Raw genomic sequence first — 27,119 nt, forward strand, 5'->3', positions numbered from 1 at the left:
AAGGTCGCTACAGCAATTTCCTTGAGGGAGGTGAGAAAGGTCAACCTGTACTTTAATAAATCAGGGGTGGTGGGACAGAGAGGGACCTCTTGATCTCTCTCAGGGCCAAGAAGGAGCCTGAGCGGTCAGGCTGGCTCCCCGCATTGAAGTAAGGGCTGAGAACCAATGGGAGGGACAGTGCATTGATTGAGGCAAGTGGGAATTAACCGATGGAGTAAAGTCCCAAGGAATTTGGGGTGGGGGTGTCCTAGAACCTTGGATGAATTAACTTATTTTGGAGAAGATTAACAGTGACCTGTTAGTTGATAGGCCCCATTTTCTTTCTTTAAATTAATTTTTATTGGAGTATAGTTGCTTTATAATATTGTGTTAATTTCTGTTGTACAGCAAAGAAGCTCCATTTTCTAAGGTAATAAAAATACCATTTTGGAAAATGAGAAGGGAATTTAAAAATAAATCTATGGTTTTCTTTATTTATCTACCTGTTTCTGGGGGCCATGAGAATAAGTTTTCCGAAGAGGAGACATTAGTTTATTTTTCCATTTGTGGCTTGCAATGGTAGAATGATCGCTGGCAAAAGAATATCTTTTCAAGCAGCTTCCCTTGGTGTAGGTCAGGGGGCAGCAAGAAGAGTTATTTCTGCAGCTGGAAAAAAGGTTCAGAGCTGTCTTCCTGGAGTCAGCTCTCATTTCATAGTCTAAAATAGATGTGAAATACTGTGCTATTTGGGAATCAGGGCCTATTCATTCTAAGCACATCTGTTGGTAGCTGTTGAAATTCAAATAAAATCAAATAAAGTCCAAGTAATATTCATGTTATACTTATCAATTTCAAGGAGTGTTAAAAAACACATATACAGAAAACCTACACTCCAGTCGCTGACAACTAAGACACAACTTGGAAAGCTTTGATTTTCTGCCAACCATAGCTACTTTGAACCTGAGCCACCACATTTTAATTCCTTTAAAATGCCCCTTCTTCCCTACTTGAACTTTTCAACTGAGATTCATTTTCATTTCAGAAGTTTAAATATGAACTGTATCAAATAGTTCTGTATTTTGATGCTGATGATTCCACAACCTTCAGTAGTGAAATGAGGTGGTTAGACTACTAAACTCATAAAGCCAAGATTGAATGAATGCATTTTTCTCTGTCTTCTCTCCAATTTTAGTAAATAAAAAATTTCAGTTAGGTGCTGTGATTAAGGAAACTTGGTATCTCTATCAATTTATACATGACTCCAATCCATAAGGGATTTAAAGCATCTTTAAAAAGGCAAACACAAGACAGAAAAATAAGGGAAATTCCTTTTTTCAATTAAGCCATGACTCTCTGATAACAAGATCTGACCTATCAAATGTATTGAAAGAAACAGAGTCATTTTAAGGTTGTGAGTTGTAGTTTTTTCTGAAGAGTTAAAATTTTGATTAGTGTTTCAGGTACCATATGTATATGTCTTTACATGGGAGTTTACAGTGTTCCAAGTAGGTATAACACCCAAGTACATTACATGAATTATCTCCTTTAGTTTAAACCTCATAATTACCTTATGAAGTATTATTATTTCTATCTTATAGGTAAAATAAGTTTCCAAGGTTTACAAGTAAGTAATTTGCCCAAAGTCATATAACTGAGTCAGGGTTCAAATCCATGTCTGTTATTCTGAGTTATTAACTCAACAAACTGTGGAAAATTCTTTAAGAGATGAGAATACCAGACCACCTGACCTACCTCCTGAGAAATCTGTATGCAGGCCAAGAAGCAACTTGGCCAAGAACCAACTGTTCTATGTCCAGTTAGGACTGGACATAGAACAACAGGCTGGTTCCAAATCGGGAAAGGAGTACGTCAAGGCTGTATATTGTCACCCTGCTTATTTAACTTAACATGCGAAATGCTGGACTGGATGAAGCACAAGCTGGAATCAAGATTGCCAGGAGAAATATCAGTAACCTCAGATATGCAGATGACACCACTCTTATGGCAGAAGGTGAAGAAGAACTAAAGAGTCTCTTGATGAAAGTGAAAGAGGAGAGTGAAAAAGTTGGCTTAAAAAAAAAAAAAGTTGGCTTAAAGCTCAACATTCAGAAAACTAAGATCGTGGCATCTGGTCCCATCACTTCATGGCAAATAGATGGGGAAACAGTGGAAACAGTGAGAGACTATTTTTTTGAGCTCCAAAATCACTGCAGATGTTCACTGCAGCCATGAAATTAAGACACTTATTCCTTGGAAGGAAAGTTATGACCGACCTAGACAGCATATTAAAAAGCAGAGACATTACTTTGCCAACAAAGGTCTGTCTAGTCAAAGCTGTGGTTTTTCCAGTAGTCATGTATGAATGTAAGAGTTGGACTATAAAGAAAGCTTATTGCTGGAGAATTGATGCTTTTGAACTGTGGTGTTGGAGAAGACTCTTGAGAGTCCCTTAGATTGCAAGGATATCCAGCCAGTCCATTCTAAAGGAAATCAGTCCTGAATATTCATTGGAAGGACTGATTGAAGCTAAAACTCCAATACTTTGGCCACCTGACGAGAAGAACCGACTCATTTGAAAAGACCCTGATTCTGGGAAAGATTGAAGGTGGGAGAAGGGGATGACAGAGGATGAGATGGTTGGATGGTATCACCGACTCAATGGACATGAGTTTGAGTAAACTCCAGGAGTTGGTGATGGACAGGGAAGCCTGGCGTGCTGCAGTCCATGGGGTCGAAAAGAGTCAGACATAACTGAGCAACTGAACTTAACTGAAATCTAAATTATGCCTTATACATGGGAAGCTGTGAAAGAGAAGATCAAGGACTATAAAAATAAATAGAAATATACTAGAAGTTACAAAAAGTAAATTCACATGTAAAAGGAGATATTTGTCCAAATCCAGGCAAAGGTTTAAAGCAAGTTTTATGGTAAAAATACAGCATCAGGAAGGAAGACAAACAGTATCGACAACAGAGAACAAGGCTCCACGAAGGTGCGGCAGAATCACACACTCGATTCTCAAGGTGTGTTCCTGCGTTCTCTAGTGCCTTTGGGAAACATGAGTCCTCTCTGTAGGTTCTGGAGCAGTAAAAGACCCTTACTCTAGGAAGCCTAATAACTTAGCATCTGACTCTAATACTCCTGGTTTCTTCTAACTGTGCTTTCATCTGTATGTTGAAAAGCACAACCAATGTTAGAATCTGTAATGTTTAATGACTAGTATTGTTCACCTATTAGTATAGGGGCTTCCTTATTCCTTCTCAATTTACAGAAAAAATATTACCCATGATTCCACTATTCTTTGTCAATAGTGATTTTCACTGTTGCCTTTTTTGATATGTAGTATAAAGCAGAATTATTATTTGACTCCTTCCACCATTAAATAATAACATTTTTAAAGTTTTCATAATTATAATTCTAATGGCTGTATAACAGTCTATTGAATTGTTATTTATATTGGGCATGTTTTTTTGTTTCCAGTATTTTGCTATTATAAATATCCTTCTAAGAAGTGATTAATGTATACAATTTACTTGTATTTCTTCATAAGTGAATTGTATGTTTATATACTTTGACTATTTATCTATTGAGGTTTTAACATTTTTGAAAATTTGAGTAAGTTCTTTATCTATTATATATACTACTGTTCTATCATGATCAATACAGATACTTCCAAGTATGTTTCTTTTCTTTTAATTTTGTTAGTTTTTTATGTTAGAACCACTGTTTTACTTGATGTTGTTGAGCTATTTATTTTTTCCTTTGTGATTTTCTTTACTGCCCTAAGCTTTTCAAAGATACTTTTCCTCTAAAGATTTCATTAATATTTGATTTTTTTTCCTCATAGCTCTGCTAAGAATTAAAGCTAATATTTATTCTTTTTAATCCACTAGAGGCTTACTCTTGTAATGTGTTATAAGAGCTTATCTAAATCACTTTTTGTTTTGTGTTTGTTTGCCAGTTACCCTGGCAATTATGAAAGTATAATTAGGCAATTATGAAATAGAATTAGGCAATTATTAAATAAATATTATCTTTCTTAATTATGATAGTTATATGATACATTAAATTTATTTCTATATGTCCCACACTTCTTTACTTTAATCATTTAATTATTATACTTTGTTTTAGGATTTTCTGGGAACTAGATCAGCATCATAACTTACGGCTTGTTAGTGCAGAATTTTAACATTTAACAAATAGTAAACTTTACTTGGTAAAATTTGTTTGCCTATGATAACAATATATATATATCAATTTGATCATCTTGTTTTATACATTCTAATATACCTTTATAGTTTTCTTTACATATGACTCATAAGTCTTTAAATCTTCTTTATAAATGTCATAGGCAATTCTGTTAAATTTATCCATCCCATCTCTTTTTCTTTTTTTGGAATGGAATTTATTTCCTTTTTATTATGTTATTGAACTGGCTATTAAGTTATTGAACTTAAAGCAAAGCATCTAATTGTGGTAAATTCATTATAAACCAAATCACACTGATAAACTCATGGGATAATAAATTTAAACAGATTTCTTAGAACTTCTATACATGTAGTGCTTTTTGAAAATAATGAGTTTTATCTCTCCCTTTAATGTTTCATTCCAAAGTGAATAACAGTTTCCTAAATAGCAGTTTCCATTTGTGTATTAAATGGCTGAGCATTAGGCTGAGAGAGAGACTTGAATCCTTCTGTCAGGAGACTTGAATCCTACTGTCAATTCCTCAACTAAGAGAGCCATCTAGCAAGCACCTTCTGTGGGTCAGGCACCATACTAGGCACTTTACATAGTCCATCTTGCCTAAGGCTTAGAATAGATATACTATTAAATATCATAGGTGAGGGAACTGAAGTTTAGCAGGTATAGAAGGCTGGCCTATGCTAGGCCCCCAAGAGCATCGAGAAATGAAATATGGAAGTGTCTAACTATGGTAGCCTGTGTGTAAAAGGCCATGGTTTGTGGTTCTGGAGTCCTTGACCTGGCAGGTTTTTCACTCCTTGTGGAGCCCTGGCAACTGAACTTTAGCCAAGGGCCTGAGAAACTAGGGAGGCATGGAGAAGCTGCATCAGCTTGCTTCCATCCTTATCTTGTACGTACACTTCACACTTCCTGCTTCCAGGTCACACAGTAAACATGAGTGAAAGCAGTCCTGGAGGAAGTCTGTGTTCCTCTTCTCACCAGCCCTTCAACCCAGATCAGCCTTCTGAGGTCTGGCTCAGCTCACTGGGTTAAGTAATGTGTCCAGTCCATCAGTGAGTGGTGGGTAAGTGGCTTGCTCCAGAGCCAGTGGTCTTGTCATTGTCCCGGTGATTCTACGCCAGGGGCGAGGTCTGGGCAGGTCAGTTCACCTTTCTGCCATCATTCCCTCATGGATACAATGCAAGAGTCAGATGATGATCCAGTTCTGACAGGCAGACTGTTGTTGAATACATCTTTTACTCTTCTTCAAGACTATAAATTCCTCAAGGACAGACTATACTTTCCATGTTCTTGAATCAACACTTCGCACATGACAAATGCTCCATGGATATTTGTTGATGCAGAATGAATGCACTGATCAATCAACTGAAGACAATAGTCTTAATGCTCTTCTCACAGGAGATCTTCAGTGCTAGAACACAGGTTCCTGTAGGGTCATTTCACACTGCAATTGTGGAATTGTTTTATAAAGATAGCATTTGTCATGAACCTCTTTATAAGAAGTTGCTTAGCAGGGGTCAGCTTGTCTTCATCTGAAAAGAACAATTGAGGTTAGGGAAGTAGAAAGCCTAGAAAGGATTCAGGTTGGGAACTGTGGTAAGTAGGCTGTCCTCTGACAAAGCTGTTTTGGCTGTGTTTATCTTTGTGCTGCTGTCTAGCAACAATATGACAAAACTGTGACTATTCAAATGTAATCAAACTAGAGCCTGTCCAAAATCAATTTTGAATAAATGATGAACGATGGGGAGCAAATCTTAATATATCTGGACATGCAATAGAAAATTACCAAATATTATGTTCCTGTAATTTAAACAGTGTTTCAAATGTACCCTTAGAAGATACAATTATATTACTTGCATATTAATTAATAGCATGTTCTCTTTTTATGCCAAAAAAAAAAATTCCAAAGGAAACTACCCAGCCTTCAGGAGGCATAGAATCTGTCGATTTTGTAATTACTGATGTTAAACTTAAAATCTCATTGAAGTCATTAGTTAATATTTCTAAATCTTTATGTCTGAAAACTTCTGTGCGGATGTCCCCACAACTTTCTTGCCACCTCTCCATTCCCAGCCAAAGAGGGGAGGGAGAGGATACCTATACTGCCAATAGTTACAAAGGTTATTTATGGAAGAAAAACAGGAATTTGCAGTATGTACACGTGTCTGGCTTTGTCTCTTGAGCTTCACAAAGACCAGCAGCATACTGAACTATAGAATTGCTGTTGTCTGAGACTAAAAGAGAAATCTAGGGAAATGAAATATTTTTGTCAAAAATTACTGCAATGTCAAATTTTTTAAACTAAGCTTTTATATGGAAGCATATGGAGGGAAAAACTATAAGGAGTCAGTTTTTTATGAGCCTTAGTATTGCTGGTAAAGAAAACATTACAGAGACCAGACCAGTTTCTCTAACATGGATACAAAGGAGAATGACGTCATCATAGCAGCAGTTTTGTGCTGCCACAATAAAGATCAATGATGGTGCTTTCCATATCCTTTAAGTAAACCAAAATACCTGCATTTAGTTGCAACCTGAGAAACAGGTAATAAAGTCACAAATGACTTTACTTTCATTTTTTTTTTACATATTACACTTTGTAATAGTGTTTAGTTTTATTGTCCCAGAACAGGAAAAGGAAAATATCATGTTAATTAAATTTTGGTAGTAACTTATTCATCATGTGCATAATTTTTACATCATCAACAAGAAAGGTACAGGGCTCAGTTATAGAAAATGCCATGGCAACCTGAACTGAGATGGTCCTGAATTCTCTAGACTTCTTTCAGGCTTCCTAATGTTAAAGTTCTGTGCAAGGTAAGATATAAAAGAAGAAAAAAAAAAACCTCCTCATCTAAACAACCTTGATCTGAATAAATATACCGATAAATTTTATCTCTGTGCTAGAACAGCATGACTCCATCAGGCCTCAAGGATTTCCTGTGGACCAAGTTCCAAGTTCTAGAGTGGTTGTCTAGTTCCCCCTCCCACCCTTTCTCCATTGGAATCCTGCCAGATGATACTGTGCAAAAGTGATAAAATTTTTAAGGAGGCTCACTTAAAAAAATTTTAAGGAGGATCATGACTATGTATATAACTGTGGAAAGGTTTATGAGTCACAAAATACTACAGATGGTAAAGAGTCTGCCTGCAACGCAGGAGATGCAAGAGACAGGGGTCGACTCCTGGGTCAGGAAGATGCCCTGGAGAAGGGAACGGCAACCAACTCCAGGATTCTTGCCTGGGAAATGCCATGGACAGAGGGACGTGGCAGGGCTACAGACCATGGGGTTGCATAGAGTTGGACATGACTGACTAACACACACAGTTTATTTTGACCTTGAGTGAAAAGGATCCAGCTCTACTGGCTGACTTGAATGGGGCTCTTCTTTATTTACTCAAGCTAAATTTCAGATCAGCCCTTGAAGTATGTGAGCTCAGCTATATTCTCTAAAAGAGAGCCAGGCCCATGTGAACCTGGATCCGAGTTTACTTATTCAGTAACATCTGGCTACTTGGATCTCATCATCTGTCGTGTATGTCACCATGTCACTCCCAACCACAGGAAACCGAGGATCGGCTTTGTGGGACAGAGAGGGAGCACTCTCGTAAATATATTTTTAACAGATCTAATTTTGTAAGTAAACTAATACCACTTGACTATTTTTAACTTCTGATTTTAGATCAGGAAAGAAAACCAATTTAAAACCATTTTCCCTAAAAATCTTGGAATAAGATAGGAATAGGGGCATCTTCTTGTGCTTTATTTCGGCAAGTGCTTCCTGAGGTTCTCACCGAGAGGCTGATGGCTCTCAGAGTGTGGCGCAGCCATGTAGGGACTGAACATAACAATCCTCTTTCTAAGGGTACCAAGCTCTGGAAAATGACTGAGCAGATTTATAGAATCTAGTGTATTAAGTGAATTCCGTTTAGGAGAATTTGGCATGTCAGCCTGTGCTGTTTTATAATGAACATCCGAGCTCTGCCTAGTTTGTCTAATAGAGTATTTATAAGGACAAAGTAAGTTCCAATTTAATGTAATTTCTTATTAATATTTAGTCAAAGTAAAATGCAACATCAAGCATATTACTAACTATATTCATTATAGCAGTTTACATAGCAGTTGCTATGGGTTCTGTATTTATATAATTTCATACCTCTTTTTCTGGAAAAAAAAAACTGAAGCTGAAACTTAAACAGCTTACATGTTTGCTCTTTTTTATCCTTCATAGGAAAAATTTCTTTAAAGAAATTATATAAATATCTAGGTATACTGCTTTTAGTATTTACTCCCTCTAATCTATCTTCTACAGGCAGCTTGAGTCTTCATTCAGAAATACAACTCAGTTCTCGTCTTTACAGAAAAAATTCTACGTCCTCAGCAAGCTGTACAAGACCCTCCACCATCTAGCCACAGCCTCACTAATCTATTTTAAGTTATAAGAATCTCCCACTTGTGTTGTATGAAAGGAGAGAAGGTTAGCACACTCTCCTAGACAAGAATGGAAGAGACCCTTGGCCCTCAGAGCATCCATATGGTTAAGGCATTGCCACCTACTTCGTGGCATCTAACAACTACTGTTTAAAGAAAAAACAGTCTCCTACTCAAAATGTCTGGTGTCTCCATATTGTTAGTTTGGGTTCTTTAGCTACCATTTTCCTTTGTTAATAATACATCATAAATATGTTAGTCTAACAGTTTTTCAATACTATAAAACTTATTTACACACAGGGAAAAAGCATTCCTTATTACCATGTTGGAGTTATTAACATGGGTGTTTCCCTGGTGACTGAGATGGTGAAGAATCTGCCTGCAATGTAGGAGACCCAGGTGTGACCTCTGGGTGGGGAAGATCCCCAGCGAAGGGAATGGTTACCCAATCCAGTATGCTTGCCTGGAGAATTCCATGGACAGAGGAGCCTGGTAGGCTACAGTCCATGGGATCACAAAGAGGCAGACGTGACTGAGCGACTAACACGTATCTTTACCTATAACACACCTTTGGAGAAACACCACCATTGGTAAAATATTGCATAGTAGTTAACTCTGGATGTCAGTACTTCCCAAGAAGAGACATTGCCAATAAAATTTCAGCATTCATTGTACTGAATTTGATCACAATTTATATTTTGATCTATGTTCAGATTGTTCTTTCCCATGCTACTGCTGCTGCTAAGTCACTTCAGTCGTGTCCGACTCTGTGTGACCCCATAGACAGCAGCCCACCAGGCTCCACCGTCCCTGGGATTCTCCAGGCAAGAACACTGGAGTGGGTTGCCATTTCCTTCTCCAATGCATGAAAGTGAAAAGTGAAAGTGAAGTCTCTCAGTTGTGTCCGACTCTTCGCCACCCCATGGACTGCAGCCTACCAGGCTCCTCCATCCACGGGATTTTCCAGGCAAGAGTACTAGAGTGGGTTGCCAGTGGCCTTTTCTGGTTCTTTCCCATAGGAAAAGGAAAAAAAGTTTTTATTCTCTTAGGCATTTTTCAAACACATTTGCAATCTTTTTATTCATTAAAAATTGATACATATCCTTGGAGAACTTTGAAAATAATTTGAAAACAATCAAAGAGAAAAGAAAAAAAACTGCCCTTATTTCAGGAGATACCATTACCACTTTCTACATCTTTCAGATATTTTTCCATGTATATTTTCCCACAAAAGTGAGGTCATATTATATATCTTGTTTTGCAACTTGCTTTTAAAAAACAATACCATATTATAAACATCTTTATTAATAAAAATTCATCTTAATAATTTTAACAGCTAGTAGTCCTTTATATGGAAATACAGTCATGTACTTACATTCCTAATTGTTGGACATTTAAATTGCTTTAACTATTTTCTTGTTACATACAATGGACATTCTTGAGGCAAAATCTTTACCTGTATCCTCAATGATACTTTAGGATGAGAATCACTGAGTCACATTTTTAAAAGTAATTTTTATTACAGTATTGTTGATTTACAGTGTTAGTTCTTGCTATACAGCAAAGTGAATCAGTGATACATATATTCATTCTTTTTAAGATTCTTTTCCCACGTAGGTTATTATAGAGTACTGAGCAGAGTAGGATGCTACACATCCTTGTTAATTGTCTATCTCATGTATAGTACTGTGTATGTCAGTCCTACTTTCCCAGTTTATCCCTCCTCTTCCTTTTCTCCCTGGTAACTATAAGTTTGTTTTCTACACCTGCGGCTTTATTTCTGTTTTGTAAATAAATTCTTTTGCACCTTTTTAAAAAATTTTAGATTCCACAAATAAACTGTGTCACATATTTGTCTTTAACTTCACTTAGTATGACAATCTCTAGGTCTATCCATGTTAATGCAAATGGCATTATTTTGCCCCTTATTTATTTATTTCTGGCTGTGCTGGGTCTTCGTTGCTGCGTGGGCGTTTTCTCTAGTTGTGGCGAGTGGGGGCTACTCTCTGGTTGCAGTGAACGGGCTTCTCATTGTGATGGCTTCTCCTATTGCAGAGCTGAGGCTCTAGGCATGCAGTCTTCAGTAACTGCAGTACCTGCGCCCAGTAGTTGCAGCTCCCGGGCCGTAGAGCACAGACTCAGTAGTTGTGGTACATGGGCTTAGTTGCTCATCATCCTAGACTGAGGATCAAACCCGTGTCCCCTGCACTAGCAGGCAGATTCTTTACCACTGAGCCACCAGGGAAGCCCTGTCACGTCCCTTTTTATGGCTGAGTAATACTCCATTGTATATATGTACGATATCTTCTTTATCCATTCTTCTGTCAATGGACATTTAGGTTGCTTCCATATCTTGCCTATTGCAAATAGTGCTGCAATGAACAGTGGAGTGTGCGTATCTTTTCAAATTATGGTTTTCTCTGGATATATACCCAGGAGTGGGATTGCTGAGTCATATGGTAGTTCTGAATTTATTTTTTTAAGACACTTCCATACTGTTCTCCATAATGGTTGTACCAATTTACACTGTAACAGGGTTCTCTTTTCTCCACACGTCTCCAGCGTTTATTGTTTGTAGATTTTGTGATGACGGCCATTCTGACCAGTGTGAGGCTGTCACATTTTATTTATCTAATTAGACAATACATGCTAGATGTAAAAAACTTCTAAAGGAACAATAACATATTCAGTGAAAAATAAGCCTCCCTCTTGCTTTTCCTCTAGATATTCTTCTCCCTCCTTGGGGGTAGTACTTTTAGTAATCTTCATTTATTTTCACAGAAATATTTCATTCATTTATAAACTTTTACATCATCTAGTATGCATAGTAAGAGATTAGTAAAATGGTTTCAGTAGTGAAATTTGTTTTATAACTTTATATATGCTAGATAATCATAGGCACAAAACCTTCTGCAATAAGGTAACATTGAGTTATTTCAGTTCTGTGGTGGTGCTTTAGTTGTTAAGTGGTGACTGAATCTTGAAACCCCATGGACTGTAGCCTGCCAGGCTTCTCTGTCCATGGAATTCTCCAGGAAAAAATACCGGAGTGGGTTGCCATTTCTTTTTCCAGGGGATTTTCTCAACTCAAGAATTGAACCCGGGTCTCTTGCATTGCAGGCAGATTCTTTACCAACTGAGCATGAGCTCTATCAGTTCAGTTCAGTCACTCGGTCGTGTCCAACTCTTTGCGACCCCATGAATCACAGCACTCCAGGCCTCCTTGTCCATCACCAACTCCCGGAGTTTACCCAAACCCATGTCCATTGAGTCAGTGATGCCATCCAACCATCTCATCCTCTGTCATCCCCTTCTCCTGCCCTCAATCTTTCCCAGTATCAGGGTCTTTTCCAATGAGTCAGCTCTTTGCATCAGGTGGCCAAAGTATTGGAGTTTCAGCTTCAACATCAGTCCTTCCAATGAACACCCAGGGCTGATTTCCTTTAGGATGGACTGGTTGGATATCCTCGCAGTCCAAGGGACTCTCAAGACTCTTCTCCAACACCACAATCCAAAAGCATCAATTCTTCGGTGCTCAGCTTTCTTTATAGTCCAACTCTCACATCCATACATGACTACTGGAAAAACCATAGCCTTGACTAGACGGACCTCTGTTGACAAAGTAATGTCTCTGCTTTTTAATATGCTGTCTAGGTTGGTCATAACTTTCCTTCCAAGGAGTAAGCGTCTTTTAATTTCATGGCTGCAATCACCATCGGCAGTGATTTTGGAGCCCAAAAAAATAAATTCAGCCACTGTTGACACTGTTTCCCCATCTATTTGCCATGCAGTGATGGGACTGGATGCCATGATCTTCGTTTTCTGAGTGTTGAGCTTTAAGCCAACTTTTTCATTCTCCTCTTTCACTTTCATCAAGAGGCTCCTTAGTTGTTCTTCACTTTCTGCCATAAGGGTGGTGTCATATGTATATCCAAGGTTATTGATATTTCTCCCGGCAATCTTGATTCCAGCTTGTGCTCCCTCCAACCCAGCGTTTCTCATGATGTATTCTGCATATAAGTTAAATAAGCAGGGTGACAATATACAGCCTTGACGTACTCCTTTTCCTATTTGGAACCAGTCTGTTGTTCCATGTACAGTTCTAACCGTTGCTTCCTGACCTGCATACAGATTTCTCAAGAGGCAGGTCAGGTGGTCTGGTATTCCCATCTCCTTTAGAATTTTCCACAGTTTATTGTGATCCACACAGTCAAAAGCCTTGGCATAGTCAATAAAGCAGAAATAGATGTCTTTTTGGAACTCTCTTGCTTTTTCAGTGATCCAGCAGATGTTGGCAGTTTGATCTCTGGTTCCTCTGCCTTTTCTAAAACCAGTTTGAACATCTGGGAGTTCATGGTTCACGTATTGCTGAAGCCTGGCTTGGAGAATTTTGAGCTCTATATTATCACTTAATTTAGATTACACTTTTATATAACTTTTGTTGTTGTTGTTGTTTAGTCGCTAAGTCATGTCCAACTCTTTGGGACCCTATGAACTGTAGCTCAACAGGCTTCTCTGTCCATGGGATTTCCCAGGCAAGAATACTGGCACTGGTTGCCATTTCCTTCTCCAAGGGATCTTCCCAACCCAGAGATAGAACCTGTGTATCCTGCATTGGCAGATGCATTCTTTACTGCTGAGCCACGAAGGAAGCCTACTTTTACATAATATCATTTATCAACTACTGTTGTTTTACCTTCATTGGACACTCTTAAGACTTTTTTAAAAAATTTTTATTGGAGAATTGCTTTGCAGAATTTTGTTGTTTTCTGCCAAACCTCAACATGAATCAGCCATAGGTATACATATACCCCCTTCCTTTTGAACCTCCCTCCTATCTCCCACCCCATCCCACCCCTCTAGATTGATACAGAGCCCCTGTCTGAGTTTCCTGAGCCATACAGCAAATTCCTGTTGGCTATCTATTTTACATATGTTAATGTAAGTCTCCATGTTACTATTTCCATACATTTCACCCTCTCCTCCCCTTTCCCCATGTCCATAAGTCTATTCTCTATGTCTGTTTCTCCATTGCTGCCCTGTAAATAAATTCTTCAGTACCATTTTTCTAGATTCTATATATATGCATTAGAATACAATTATTTCTTTTTCTCTTTCTGACTTACTTCACTCTGTATAACAGGTTCCAGGTTCATCCACCTCATGAGAACTGACTCAAATGCATTCCTTTTTATGGCTGGGTAATATTCCATTGTGTATATGTACCACAACTTCTTTATCCATTCATCTGTTGATGGACATGTAGGTTGCTTCCATGTTCTAGCTACTGTAAATAGTGCTGCAATGAACAATGGGATACATGTGTCTTTTTCGATTTTGGTTTCCTCAGGGTATATGCCTAGGAGTGGGTTTGCTGGATCATATGTTGGTTTTATTCCTAGTTTTTAAAGGAATCTCCATATCATCTTCCATAGTGGCTGTATCAATTTACATTCCCACCAACAGTGCAAGAGCGTTCCCTTTCCTCAACACCCTCTCCAGCATTTATTGTTTGTAGACTTTTTGATGATGGCTATCCTGACCGGATAGCATTTCTGATTTGCATTTCTCTAATAGTGAGCAATGTTGAGCATCTTTTCATGTGTTTGTTAGCCATTTGTATGTCCTCTTTGGAGAAATGTCTAAGTCTTTTTCCCACTATTTGATTGGGTTGTTTGTTTTTCTGGCACTGAGTTGTAGGAGCTGCTTGTATATTTTGGACATTAATCCTTTGTCAGTTGTTTCATTTGCTATTGCTTTCTCACATTCTGAGGACTGTCTTTTCACCTTGCTTATAGTTTCCTTTGCTGTGCAAAAGCTTCTAAATTTAATCAGCTTCCACTTGTTTATTTTTGCTTTTATTTCTATTACTCTAGGAGGTGGGTCATAGAGGATCTTGCTTTGATTTATGCCATTGAGTGTTCTGCCTATGTTTTCCTCTTAAGAGTTTTATAGTTTCTGGTCTTACATTAGGTCTTTAATCCATTTTGAATTTACCTTTGTGTATAGTATTAGGAAGTGTTCTAATTTCATTCTTTTATATATAGCTGTCCAGTTTTCCCAGCACCATTTATTGAAGAGGCTGTCTTTGCCCCATTTTATATTCTTGTCTCCTTTGTCAAAAATAAGGTACCCATAGGTGCATGGGTTTATTTCTGGGCTTTCTATCTTGTTCCGTTAGTCTGTATTTCTGTCCTGGTGCCAGTACCACACTGTCTTGATGACTGTAGCTTTGTAGTATAATCTGAAGTTAGAAAGGTTGATTCCTTCAGCTCCATTCTTCTTTCTCAGGACTGCTTTGGCTGTGTGGGGTCTTTTGTGTTTCCATATAAAATGTGAAATTTTTTGCTCTACTTTGTGAAAAATGCCATAGGTAATTTGATAGGGATCGCACTGAATCTCTAGATTGCATTTGGTAGTATAGTCATTTTTACAATATTGATTCTTCCTACCCAGGAACATGGAATATCTCTCCATCTGTTTATGTCATCTTTGATTTCTTTCGCTAGTGTCTTATAATTTTCTCTGTACAGTTCTTTTGTCTCCTTAGATAAGTTTATTCCTAGATATTTAATTCTTTTTGTTGCAATGGTGAATGGGATTGATTCCTTAATTTCTCTTTCTGATTTTTCATTGTTAGTATATAGAGATGCAAGTGATTTCTGTGTATTGCATTTGTATCCTGCAACTTTGCTAAATTCAGTGATTAGCTCTAGTAATTTTCTGATACTATCTTTAGGGTTTTCTGTGTACAGTATCATGTCATCTGCAAACAGTGAGAGCTTTATTTTTTCTTTTCCAATCTGGATTCCTTTTATTTCATTTTCTTCTCTGATTGCTGTAGCTAGGACTTCCAGAATTATTGAATGATAATGGTGAAAGTGGACACCCTTGTCTTGTTCCTGATATTAGGGGTAATGCTTCAGTTTTTCACCATTGAGAATGTTTGCCACAGACTTATTACATATGGCCTTTACTATGTTGAGGTAGATACCTTCTATGCCCATTTTTTGAAGAGTTTTAATCATAAATGGGTGCTGAATTTTGTCAAAAGCTTTTTCTGCATCTATTGAGCTGATCATATGGTTTCTATCTTTCAATTTGTTACTATAGTGTATCACTTCGATTAATTTGCATATATTGAAGAATCCTTGCATTCCTGGAATAAACCCAACTTGATCATGGTATGAGCTTTTTGATGTGTTGTTGAATTCTGCGTGCTAAAATTTTGTCAAGGATTTTTGCATCTGTGTTCATCAGTGATGTTGGCCTGTAGTTTTCTTTTTGTGTGTTGTCTTCGTCTGGTTTTGGTATCAGGGTGATGGTGGCCTTGTAGAATAAGTTTGGAAGTGTTCCTTCCTCTGCAATTTTTGAAGGAGTTTTAGAAGGATAGGCATTAGCTCTTCTCTAAATGTTTGATAGAATTCTCCTGTGAAGCCATCTGGTCCTGGATTTTTGTTTTTTGGGGAGATTTTTGATCATGTCTTCAATTTCAGTGCTTGTAATTGGGTTACTCATAATTTCTATTTCTTCCTGGTTCAGTCTTGGAAGATTGAACTTTTCTAAGAATCTGTCCATTTCTTCCAGGTTATCAATTTTATTGATATAGTTGTTTATAATAGTCTCTTATCATCCTTTGTATCTCTCCATTGTCTGGAGAGATACCTCTCCTTTTTCATTTCTAATTTTGTTGATTTGATTCTTCTCTCTTTTTTTCTTGATGAGTCTGGCTAAAGGCTTCTCAATTTTGCTCATCTTCTCAAAGAACCAGCTGTTAGTTTTATTAATCTTTACTATTATTTGATTTCTTTTTCATTTATTTCTGCTCAGATATTTATGATTTCTTTCCTTCTACTAATTGGGGGGATTTTTGTTCTTCTATTTCCAGTTGTTTTTGGTGTAAAGTTAGGTTGTCTATTTGATATTTTTTCTTGCTTCTTGAGGTAGGATTGTGTTGCTATAGACTTCCCTCTTAGAACTCCTTTTGATGCATTCCAAAAGGTTGAGTTGTGTTTTGAGTTGTGTTTTCATTGCCATTTGTTTTTAGAAATTTTTTTTATTTTCCTTTTGATTTCTTCAGTAACCTGTTGGTTATTTAGAAATGTGTTGTTTAATCTACATTTGTTTGTGTTTCTTACAGTTTTTTTCTTGTAATTGATATCTAGTCTCATAGCACTGTGGTCAAAGAAGATGCATGATATAATTTCAATTTTCTTAAATTTACTCATTTGTGACCCAAGATTTGGTCTATCCTGGAGAATGTTCCAAGTGCACTTGAAAAGAAGGTGTATTTTTCTGCATTTGGATGGAATCTCCTGAAGATATCAGTGAGATCCATCTCATCTAATGTATCATTTAAGACTTGTATTTCCTTTTTAATTTTCTGTTTTGATGATCTGTCCATTGGTGTGAGTGAGGTGTTAAAAGTCTCCTACTACTATTGTGTTCCTGACAATTTCTCCTTTTATGTCTATTAGTGTTTGTCTTATGTATTGAGGTGCTCCTATGTTGGGTGCATAGATATTTACAATTGTTAGGTCTTCCTCTTGGGCTGATCCCGTGATCATTATGCAGTGTCCTTCCTTATCTCTTGTAATCTTCTTTAAGGTCTATTTTGTCTGATATAAGGATTGCTACTCCAACTTTCTTTTGCTTGCCATTTGCATGGAATATATTTTTCCATCCTCTCACGTTCAGTCTATATGTGTCTTTAGGTCTGAAGTGGGTTTTTTGTAGACAGCAGATATATGGGTCTTGTTTTTGTATCCATCCAGCCAGTATGTGTCTTTTGGTTGGAGTATTTAATTCATTTACATTTTAAGTAATTATTGATATATATGTTCCTATTGCCATTTTCTTTATTGTTTGGGGTTGATTTTGTAGATCTTTTTCCTTCTCTTGTATTTCTTGACTATGTTAAGTCCCTTTTAACATTTGTTGTAAAGCTGGTTTTGTGGTACTGAATTCTCTTAACTTTTGCTTGTCTGAAAAGCTTTTTATTTCTCTATCAATTTTGAATGAAATCCTTGCTGGGTGCTATAACCTTGGTTGTAGGTTTTTCCCTTTCAATACTTTAAATATATCCTGCCATTGCCTTCTGGCCTGCAGAGTTTCTGCTGAAAGATCAGCTGTTAAGTGTATGGGGTTTCCCTTGTACATTACTTGTTGCTTCTCCCTTGCTGCTTTTAATATTCTTTCTCTGTGTTTACTCTTTGTTAGTTTGATTAATATGTGTCTTGGTGTGTTTCTCCTTGGGTTTATTCTATATGGGACTCTGTGCCTCTTGGGCTTGATTGACTATTTCCTTTTCCATTTTGGGGAAATTTTCAACTATATTCTCTTCAAAAATTTTCTCATACTCTTTCTTTTTCTCTTCTTCTTTTGGGACCCCTATTATTCAAATGTTGGTGGTGTTTGATATTGTCCCAGAGGTCTCTGAGACTATCCTCAGTTCTTTTCATTCTTTTCATTTTATTCTGCTCTTCAGAAGTTGTTTCCACCATTTTATTTTCCAGCTCACTGATTTCTTCTGCTTCAGATATTCTGCTACTGATTCCTTCTAGAGTATTTTTAATTTCAGTAATGTGTTGTTTGTCTCTGTATGTTTATTCTTTAATTCTTCCAGGGCTTTGTTAATTGATTCTTGCATTTTCTCCTTTTTGTTTTCAAAGTTTTTGATCAGCTTTACTATCATTATTCTGAATTCTTTTTCAGATAGTTTGTCTATTTCCTCTTCATTTATTTGGACTTGTGTGTTTCTAGTTTGTTTCTTCATTTGTGTAGTATTTCTCTGCCCTTTCATTATATATATTTTTTAACTTACTGTGTTTGAGGTCTCCTTTTCCCAGGCTTCAAGGTTGACTTCTTTCCTCCTTTTGATTTCTGCCCTCCTAAGGTTGGTCCAGTGGTTTGTGTAAGCTTCTCACAGGGTGAGATTCGTGCTGAGTTTTTGTTTGTATGTTTGTTTTTCCGCTGACGGGCAAGGCTGAGTGAGGTGGTAATCCTGTCTGCTGATGACTGGGTTTGTATTTTGTTTCGTTTGTTGTTTAGATGAGGGTCCTGCACAGGGTGCTACTGCTGGTTGGGTGATGCTGGGTCTTGTATTCGAGTGGTTTCCTTTCTGTGAGCTCTCACTATGTGATACCCCCCAGGGTTAGTTCTCTGGTCGTCGAGGGTCTTAGGGTCAGTGCTCCCACTCCAAAGGCTCAGGGCTTGACCTCTGGTCAGGAACCAAGGTTCCACAAGTGGTTTGTTATGGCATTAAGTGAGATTAAAACACATACCCCAAAATGAGAAACCAAAGATGAACCCCAGACAAAGTTACAGAATCAGGCAAATAATAATTAAAATAATGGAATACATACATTATACACCCATGAGCAAAGTGAAAACAGTCCAACAAAATAAAGTACAGTAGATTGACCCAGCAAACAAAGTAAATCAAAAATTATATTTACCAGTTAAGAACAAAACTAACTAAAGCATAACCTGGAAAACAAAACTAAAGCAAGGTGCCAATTGGGGAATAAAGCAATGAAAATAAAGCTAACAAAATGTTGAGAGGAAAAGAAAGAAAGAATAGATATACAAATTTAAATAGAAGTAGAGGAAGATATATATACATTAAAGATTAATTGCAAGGGGGAAAGAACAGTAGGAAAGGCAAACAAAGGAATAAATGTAGAAAAAATATAATAGGTTTAACAATTAAAAATTAAAATTATAAAAAAGAGAAAAGCAAAAAAAAAAAATGGAAGAAGAAAGAAGAAAAGGGAAAAAATAAAAGAACAGGAAAACTCCACAGAACTGCAAAAGCCCAACGTAGAAGCAGAGGTTTATAACAACAATAAAAAGTGTGACTGAATATACACATATACATATACACCCATATGCAAAATCAAAACAGTCCAACAAAAATAAAGTACAATAGATTGACCTGGCAAACAAAGGAACCCAAAAATTATATCTATCAGAACAAAACTAACTAAAACACAAACTGGAAAACAAAATTGGAGCACAGTGCAAATTGGGGAATAAAACAATGAAGACAAAACTAACAAATATGTTGAGAGGAAAGGAAAGAAAAGGAAGAATAGATATGCAAAGTTAAATAGAGGTAGATAAAGAATATTTATATACATTAAAGATTAACTGTAAGAGGAAAAGAACAGTAGGAAAAGCAAACAAAGTAATAAATGTAGAAAACATAATAATAGGTTTAAAAAATTAAAATTAAAAAAAGAGAAATAAAAAGGAAAACTCCACAGAATTGCAAAGGCCCAAGGTAGAGGCAGAGGTTTATAACAGCAGTAAAAAAATATGACTGAGAAAAAAAAAGAAAGCTCAAAAGCTTAATTAGATTTCATAGTGCCAATAAAATTGACAACTACAATGGGGTGGGGCGGGGGAGGAAAAAAAAAGAAAAAAAAATCCAAAAGAATCTACAGAGCAAGTCAAGACATAAGAATAATAAATGTTTTTCTTGAGTCACTGCTATCAGAGTTCTTTCCCTCGCTGGGAGTCACAGTCCCCCTCACTTCCCTGGGATGCCCTCCAGCACTGTGCTGATCTCTGGACCTGCTGTGGGGGCAGCTCAGATTCTAATCTGGTCCTACTCCTGTGTGTTCTGGCCTCCAATGTCCACAGCTATCAGAGCTAGTGTGTTTTCTTTTGTGGGAGCTCTCAGTGACCTTTTATATATTCCATAGACACAGCCTGCCTAGTTGATCACGTGGAAGGTTTTGGGTCTTCTTCCTTAGCCACACTGCCCCTGGGTTTCAATTATGGTTTTACTTCCACCTCTAGATGTGGGTCAGCCGCTGGGGTTTGCTCCTGAGGCTGCCCTGGAGGACCTGGGTTTGCCCCTGTGAGGTGTGGAGGTGGTGCAGCTGCGTGGGTCGCAGGGGTTCTGGCAGCACCAGGTACTCAGAGGGGCTGGTGGCTAAGGCAGCAGGAAATACAGTGCTCTAGAAGGGGATGGCAACCAGTATTGGCCCATACGCTCCAGTAATCTTGCCTGGAGAAGCCCCCTCCCTGACAGAGAAGCCTGGCAGGCCACAGACTAGAGGGTTGCAAAGAGTCGGGCACCACCAAAGTGACCCTGTGCACTTAGATGCAGGACTTTTTTGCCTGTGGCAGCTCCGCCCCAGTGAGAGCTGAGCGTGGAGGTGGTGCAGCTGCTTGGCTTGCGGGGACCCTGGCGGCACCACGTGTGCAGGGACAGGGACTGCCTCCGCCGCAGGAGTTACGGCCCTATCAGAGTCTTTTTTGGAGCCTCTTGCAGCTGGCGATCAGAAGGCCTCTTTGGCCAGTCTTTCTCCGTAGCTCCACCCATTCAGGCACTTAGAGGGCTCCCTTGCCTGGGGTCCTTCTCTGTTGTTCAGCATGTCAGGGGCCCCCAGCTCTGTGCGTCAGGCACTTAAAGGGGCGCCCTGGGTGGGGGCCTACTCTAGTTCAGTGCGTCAGGCGTTTGATGGGCCAGCCTCTCTTGTTCGGCTGCAGATGCTGTCCTGTGGGGAGAGGCAGGCTATGATGACGGCTCCACCCCCTACACCTGACTCAGCAGTATCGCCTTGCTTCCATGGTTACCTGGCTTTCCTCCACCGGCATTTCCCACCACAACCTCCTCCCTCACCTCCCCTCGATCCATTTCTCCACAGTCAACAGCAACCCTCGCCCTGGGATTGCTCCACACTTCCCAAACTCCAACTCCCAGCCACTGTGCCTTCCAGGGGACCCTCGTCCCTGTCCGGGATATATATGGCTGCAGCAAGGACTGTCTGATTCTCATTCCATTTAGGCTGCCACAGATCAGCTGTTTCACTCTCAGCCTTAAATGTTTCTCCTCTGACTCAGACAATTGCCCCAATGTGGGGATCAGACCCCTGCTTCAGTTCCCCCACCCGCTGAGGGCAGGTCCAGTCCTACTAACACTCCTGTTTTTCCCCCTGGTTCCTTCATCCTACCGAGTTTTGCGTGGTTCTGTATGTTCTTTTCCTCTGGTCAGGTACTCCTGTCCACTCTCAGCTGGTGTTCTGCATATACTCCTGTGTCTGAAGGTGTATTCCTGATGTATCCATGGAGAGATGTATTCCACGTCCACCTACTCCTCCACCATCTTGTTCTCCCAAGACTTTTTTTTTTAATAGAAGGTTTCAAACCTACCCAAAAGTAGAATAATGAAGCCCCAAGTACCCATCTAGTATGTAGGTTTTTAATAAACAATGCCAAGTTTTTCTCTATGAAAGTTTACTGATATATGCTCCCATCTAGATGAGATTTATATTCATTTTTGTACAGTTGAATTTTATAGCTGCTGCACCCAGTGTTATATGTCTCAATATATCTTTTAAAATAAGAGTAACTTGGTGGTTGGAGAAGGAAATGGCAACCCACTCCAGTATTCTTGCCTAGAGAATCCTGTGGATGGAGGAGCCTGGTGGGCTGCTGTCCATAGGGTGGCACAGAGTCAGACACAACTGAAGTGACTTAGCATGCATGCATATATTGGAGAAGGAAATGGCAACCCACTCCAGTATTCTTGCCTGGAGAATCCCAGGGACAGAGGAGCCTGGTGGGCTGCTGTCTATAGGGTTGCACAGAGTTGGACATGACTGATGCGACTTAGCAGCAGCAGCAGCAACTTGGTGGTAGGGATGGAAAGTGATGGGAAAAATAAGGCATAGTGACTTTTGTTGCATAGGACAATAGTTTTAATCTAGCACAGGAATGCCAGTCAACTCAGTGTAGCTTCCTGGTTCAGTATGCTTGGAGGGATACTGAGAACACATCCAGGATCTGTGTGGAAAAGTGCTAGGACTGATGAACAATCTCAACTACAGGGAAAGTGGGAAGAATTGTTGGCATTTGTGTTACGTGGTTTTTTTATTCTGCTTTTGCTTATAAGCACAGCAGCATGCTTTTGTAGGATTCTTTTGTTTCGTAGCCATAAAAACCATTTGGTTTATTAAAAGGTGATGAGGCATTTCTGTTTACCTACAGATTCCCCAATGTGTGCCCAGTTCTTTGTGACCCCAGGGACTGCAGCCTCCTAGGCTTCTCCATTCATGGGGATTCCCTAACGCTTGCTATTAAATTGACAAATTTCCTTAAAAATATGATGCTCTTTTGAAACTCCATGATGTTGGAATATATGTAAAAAGGATGTGCTGCACCATCATTAGGGAAGCAAGTGCAGGGGCTGTGTTAGAAGTAGGAAAGGATGGCACATGTCCAGGCATGCAGCATTACCTAGCTCCAAGCAAGAGCATGAATGTGTTGAAGTCTTTGGTGTGGTTTGTGGTCATGGAACAGAGACGAAGCTAACTGACCCACACTGACTCGAACTCCAAACCTTAAATTTTAAATTCCATGTTCATCTTTACTGAGCTAACCAGTCAACAACTAACCAAGAACAAAAATAAATGAAAAAAAAAAACATAAAATATGTCAGGTATTTGAGAACTGCCTTTTCATGAACCAATGGATTTAAGTCTGGAAGGCATCCTGGAGATTAGTTAGACCAGGCATTGGCAAACTACATCCCATGGGCCAAATACAGCCCACTGCCTGTTTTTGTAATTCAGAGTTGTACTGTAATTACAGCACATATTGTCTGTGCCTGCTTTTGCACTACAAGAGCAGAGCTGAATAGTTATGACAGACTATACTGACCACATATCCTGAAGTATTTATTATCTGGCCCTTTATAGAAAAAGTTTGCCAACCTCTGATTTAAACTAACCTTTTCATTTCAGAGATGTGGAGATTGGGAATGGAATAGGTTGAGTAACTTGAGAGAACAGCTGGCAGAATTCCCCAAATTCCCATTGTCAGGATCCAGAGCTATCATGATTTTGGTAAGAGAGAGCCATTTTACATCTTCTGGAAGCCCCATTTTACCTTCTTAGACACGGTATCACTCCCTCCACCACTGCCTTTCAGTTTTATGATAATGAAGACAATGAAAACTCTCCTCAAACAACACCTTACACATTCCTTCATCATTGCACTTATCATCCTGAATTGTAATCGTTTGCTTTTCCCACTAGACTATGAGTCCACTGGGGGAATGGATCATGCTGTATTTGTCTCTGTAGCCAGATTGCACAACAGATAACTAATAACCATGTGCTCAGTGCTTTTCATTTTGTAACTTCATCTTCTTCCGTGGCTGTTTTAAGATAAACTTCAACTATTGTGAAGATAAAATGCAAACATTATGATCTATAATTTTCTCTTCCTGACAAAGGACCCTCCCCCTCACCACTGAGACCCATCAATTGGAGGTGTTCAGAGCCAAATACTATTGCTAGAAAGCAAAAATCTCAAATATTTTTCAAATAAAGGCCCTAAACCTCAGAGCTAACCTTGACCTATATTCCTGACAAATGGAAAAGGGCCTGATGTAAACCAACAGCAATAAGGATGGAAGATATGAAAGACTGTTAGACTCAATGGGACACTACAGTTGACTGTGCACAGATGCTGAGCACCTGGAACTCTCGATTCTGTGGACTTTCAGAATGAGGAGCAGGAGCACACTGGATGAGAGAGGTGTGGGTGGGAAGGGGATCCAGGGCGTAAGTGGGGGTGGGTACAGTGCAGTCAAGTGTGGAGACTGAGCAGACCTGGGTTATATGAATCTGGAGCTTTTGTGCTAAATCTAGGATGAACTCATTCAAAGAGTAGATGGAGATTAGGAGAGGAGAGGATTAAGAGCAGAAACCCAGAGATCACCAAGTAAGGACTGAACAAAGGAAGAGAAACGCCCACTGAGAAGGATCCCCTGGCGAGGTAGAAGGAAGACAAAAGGAGATGGTCCAGAAGCCAGGACGGAGAGGATAAATGCCAACTGAAAATATTTTGAGGGGAAAAAAAATATGATGCTTTGGATTTGGAGGTCTCTGATAACCCTTTGGCTATCCAACCAATCCATTCACACACAGGCGACTGGAAATATTTTGAAAGTAAAGGAAAACTTTTCTTATGTCAGTCACTGCAAGTATAAAGCTGGTAGGAAAGATGATTTGCTTTTACACAAATTTGCTCCACAACTACCTTTTCTAGAGTCTGTTTATCAATTGAGGATTTATACCAATTGGCTCAGGCTTTTAATGAGTTCCAGTAAAAACTTGCTTGTGCTATTCAGATTATACTCCTCTTGAAATGTATGATTTGTTATCATCTGATACTTTATGCTGGTTTGAGTACTTTAGGCCTAAAATAAAATAAAAGCTTCTCAATGCATAAAATCATGTCCAAATGGGAGCTGTCTTGAGCTAGGATATCTAAAATACTTTTTAAATGTTAAAAAACAATGCTTACTTGTGTGTGTGTGTGTGTGTGTGTGTGTGTGTGTGTGTGTATTAGTCATTCAGTCGTGTCCAACTCTTTGCAACCCCATGGACTCAAGCCTGCCAGGCTCCTCTGTTCATGGACTTCTCCAGGCAAGATTACTGGAGTGGGTTGCCATTCCCTTCTCCACTTAGGGTAAGGTAAAAGTCAGTAAGTATTTGTTGAATGAATGTGTAAATAAATAGATGGTGTATTTTCCTATAATTCTTCACCTACATACTGTGGTAATTTTAAAACAAGTCCACAAATTCTTTGACATTCCTCTCACTAAAAGTGGGATCTGATTCCCCTCTACCCTGAAGAGAGACTGGCTTTAGTGACTAGATTCTAATAGAATGCACCCTGAGAGTCTTCCAAGACTGGGTTAGAATAAACACTTCTCCTGCACCTGGCTGGCTCGTTCTCTTGGACGCTGTGCCTTTGGACCCCTGAAGCTGACAGATGTGTAAGAAGTGCAGCTACCCCGAAGCACCACGCTGGGAAGGGCACACAGGCATGGAGGGAGTGCCTGCGGAGCCTCAGCTGTGCCAAACCCCAGGCGACTGAGTTCTCCCAGGATGCCACGCGACACCTCTGAGCGACTAAGCCGTCCAGTTATTCCAGTCCTCAGGCTTCGAGCCGCCCTCTACAACATGCATGGCAGAAATGAGTTCTCCCTGCTAAATTCCATCCACACTGTAGACTTGTAAGCAGGATATTCTTTTAAGCCTCTAGGCTTGAGGGTAGCAACTATACTAATAAGTGCCGTGTATCCAACTCTTTGCAACCCTGTTAACTGTAGCCCACCAGGCTCCTTCTGTCTTTGGGATTATTCAGGCAAGAATACTGGAGTGGGTTGCCATTTCCTCCTCCAGGGGACCTTCCTGCACCTAGGGATCAAATCTGTGTCTCTTGTGTCTCCTGCACTGCGGAAGAGTCTTTACTGCTGACCCATGGAGGAAGCCACTATAGTAATGGGAGCATGCCCTAATTAGAACATTGGCTATACGTTGCCATGAGATTATTATTGCTTGATCACCATGGAGAACATTATGAGCCTTCAGCGCATTCCTTTTCTGGCTAATTCTCTCTGTGGCGAGGACCTACTACTTCAGCAGCCACTGGTTAGAAAGGCCTTCACTTCCTTTACCCTTCCTAAATCTAGGAAATCTTTTGCCTTCCAAAATTGGAACAAATCATCTCTTTCTCAAAGCAAACTGCCTTAAGGTGCGGTTTGTAAACACAGTACAGTAAGTGGTAGGTTTTTCTTGTCTCTGCCCTAGAAACAAGGACTTACTAGAATATGCTTCTGTATAGTCCGAGTGAAGAGAGAGTGTCCTCAGGAACAAAGAACGGTTTAAAGAAAACCACAGCCTCATTAACCTGTGTGAGGCAATGAGGTATTAAGTGAAAAGCAGTGGGTGGTACAGAGTTCTTTAAAAGGTGATCAATATTGCCATTTCAGTGTTTTCTAGGGAAGAAGGTTTTATCATATGTTTCCTAGGCCAAGATACATCTAAACTGGAGAAAGAACAATCTATTGTAATTCTATCTCATTAGTGTGCTTCCCCAAATGGAAAATTCTTTTATAGATGATATATTTGACAAATAGAGCACCCAATATAAATGAATACATGGTATGGCATTTTTATAAATTGATCTATGAATTTGGTTTCTATGCATTTGTTCCCTTGAACTCCATCATTTCAGAGAAAGCTTTTAAGATCAATTTTCTAGACCACTGAAGACCACTGGCGTCTCCACCAATGTAATGATGCCTCATAGGAGTCTACAGGAAGCTAGCTACTATCTTTGATGTAAGTTTAGCTGTAGCAGGATATAGTGTGTGAAGAGAAGAGGCTCCCAAACGTGAGTCCTCACCTGGCTGACTGCCACAATAAATAGTGCTTTCTAGACCCAGTGTCAAGGAGTCTGCTTTCTTTCACAGCGGGACCCATCTTCTGACTTTAGCTTCATGGTTATAACTTCTGAGACCTCAGAAACTTTTAATGCTATTCAAATGCAAACATCCCACTCTGAGTTTGGATTTATATGCCTAGTTTGAATAGCCTCATCTAAAAATCACTTGGAAAATTAAATATGACAGCTGCTTACTATGTACGTCACTTTCAGTTCAAAAGAAAGTGGAGTGTTAAGTCGCTCAGT

At 39.0% G+C, this 27,119-nt stretch overlaps 1 protein-coding gene and 1 non-coding gene across 9 annotated transcripts in view; both read left to right on the forward strand.

The window, feature by feature from the left end:
* The window catches only part of ACYP2 (acylphosphatase 2), a 313,536-nt gene that overhangs the window by 273,072 nt on the left and 13,345 nt on the right, over positions 1 to 27,119 (forward strand). Inside the window, exon 5 of one of the 8 annotated variants that reach the window (XM_070478378.1) lies at positions 23,377 to 23,476. The exons of 6 other annotated variants lie outside the window; for them this stretch is intronic. In XM_070478378.1, coding sequence (XP_070334479.1) covers positions 23,377 to 23,476 — 100 coding nt within the window. Of the gene's footprint in view, positions 1 to 23,374; positions 23,477 to 27,119 lie in introns of those variants that run through there. One more of the 8 variants, XM_070478382.1, reaches the window with a different exon arrangement.
* Positions 8,643 to 8,770, forward strand: LOC139031765 (U6atac minor spliceosomal RNA). The gene has a single exon (XR_011484260.1). It is a non-coding gene; the product is annotated as a U6atac minor spliceosomal RNA (small nuclear RNA).

The sequence above is a fragment of the Odocoileus virginianus genome, chromosome 2 (genome assembly GCF_023699985.2).
Source record: "Odocoileus virginianus isolate 20LAN1187 ecotype Illinois chromosome 2, Ovbor_1.2, whole genome shotgun sequence".
Lineage (NCBI taxonomy): Eukaryota > Metazoa > Chordata > Mammalia > Artiodactyla > Cervidae > Odocoileus > Odocoileus virginianus.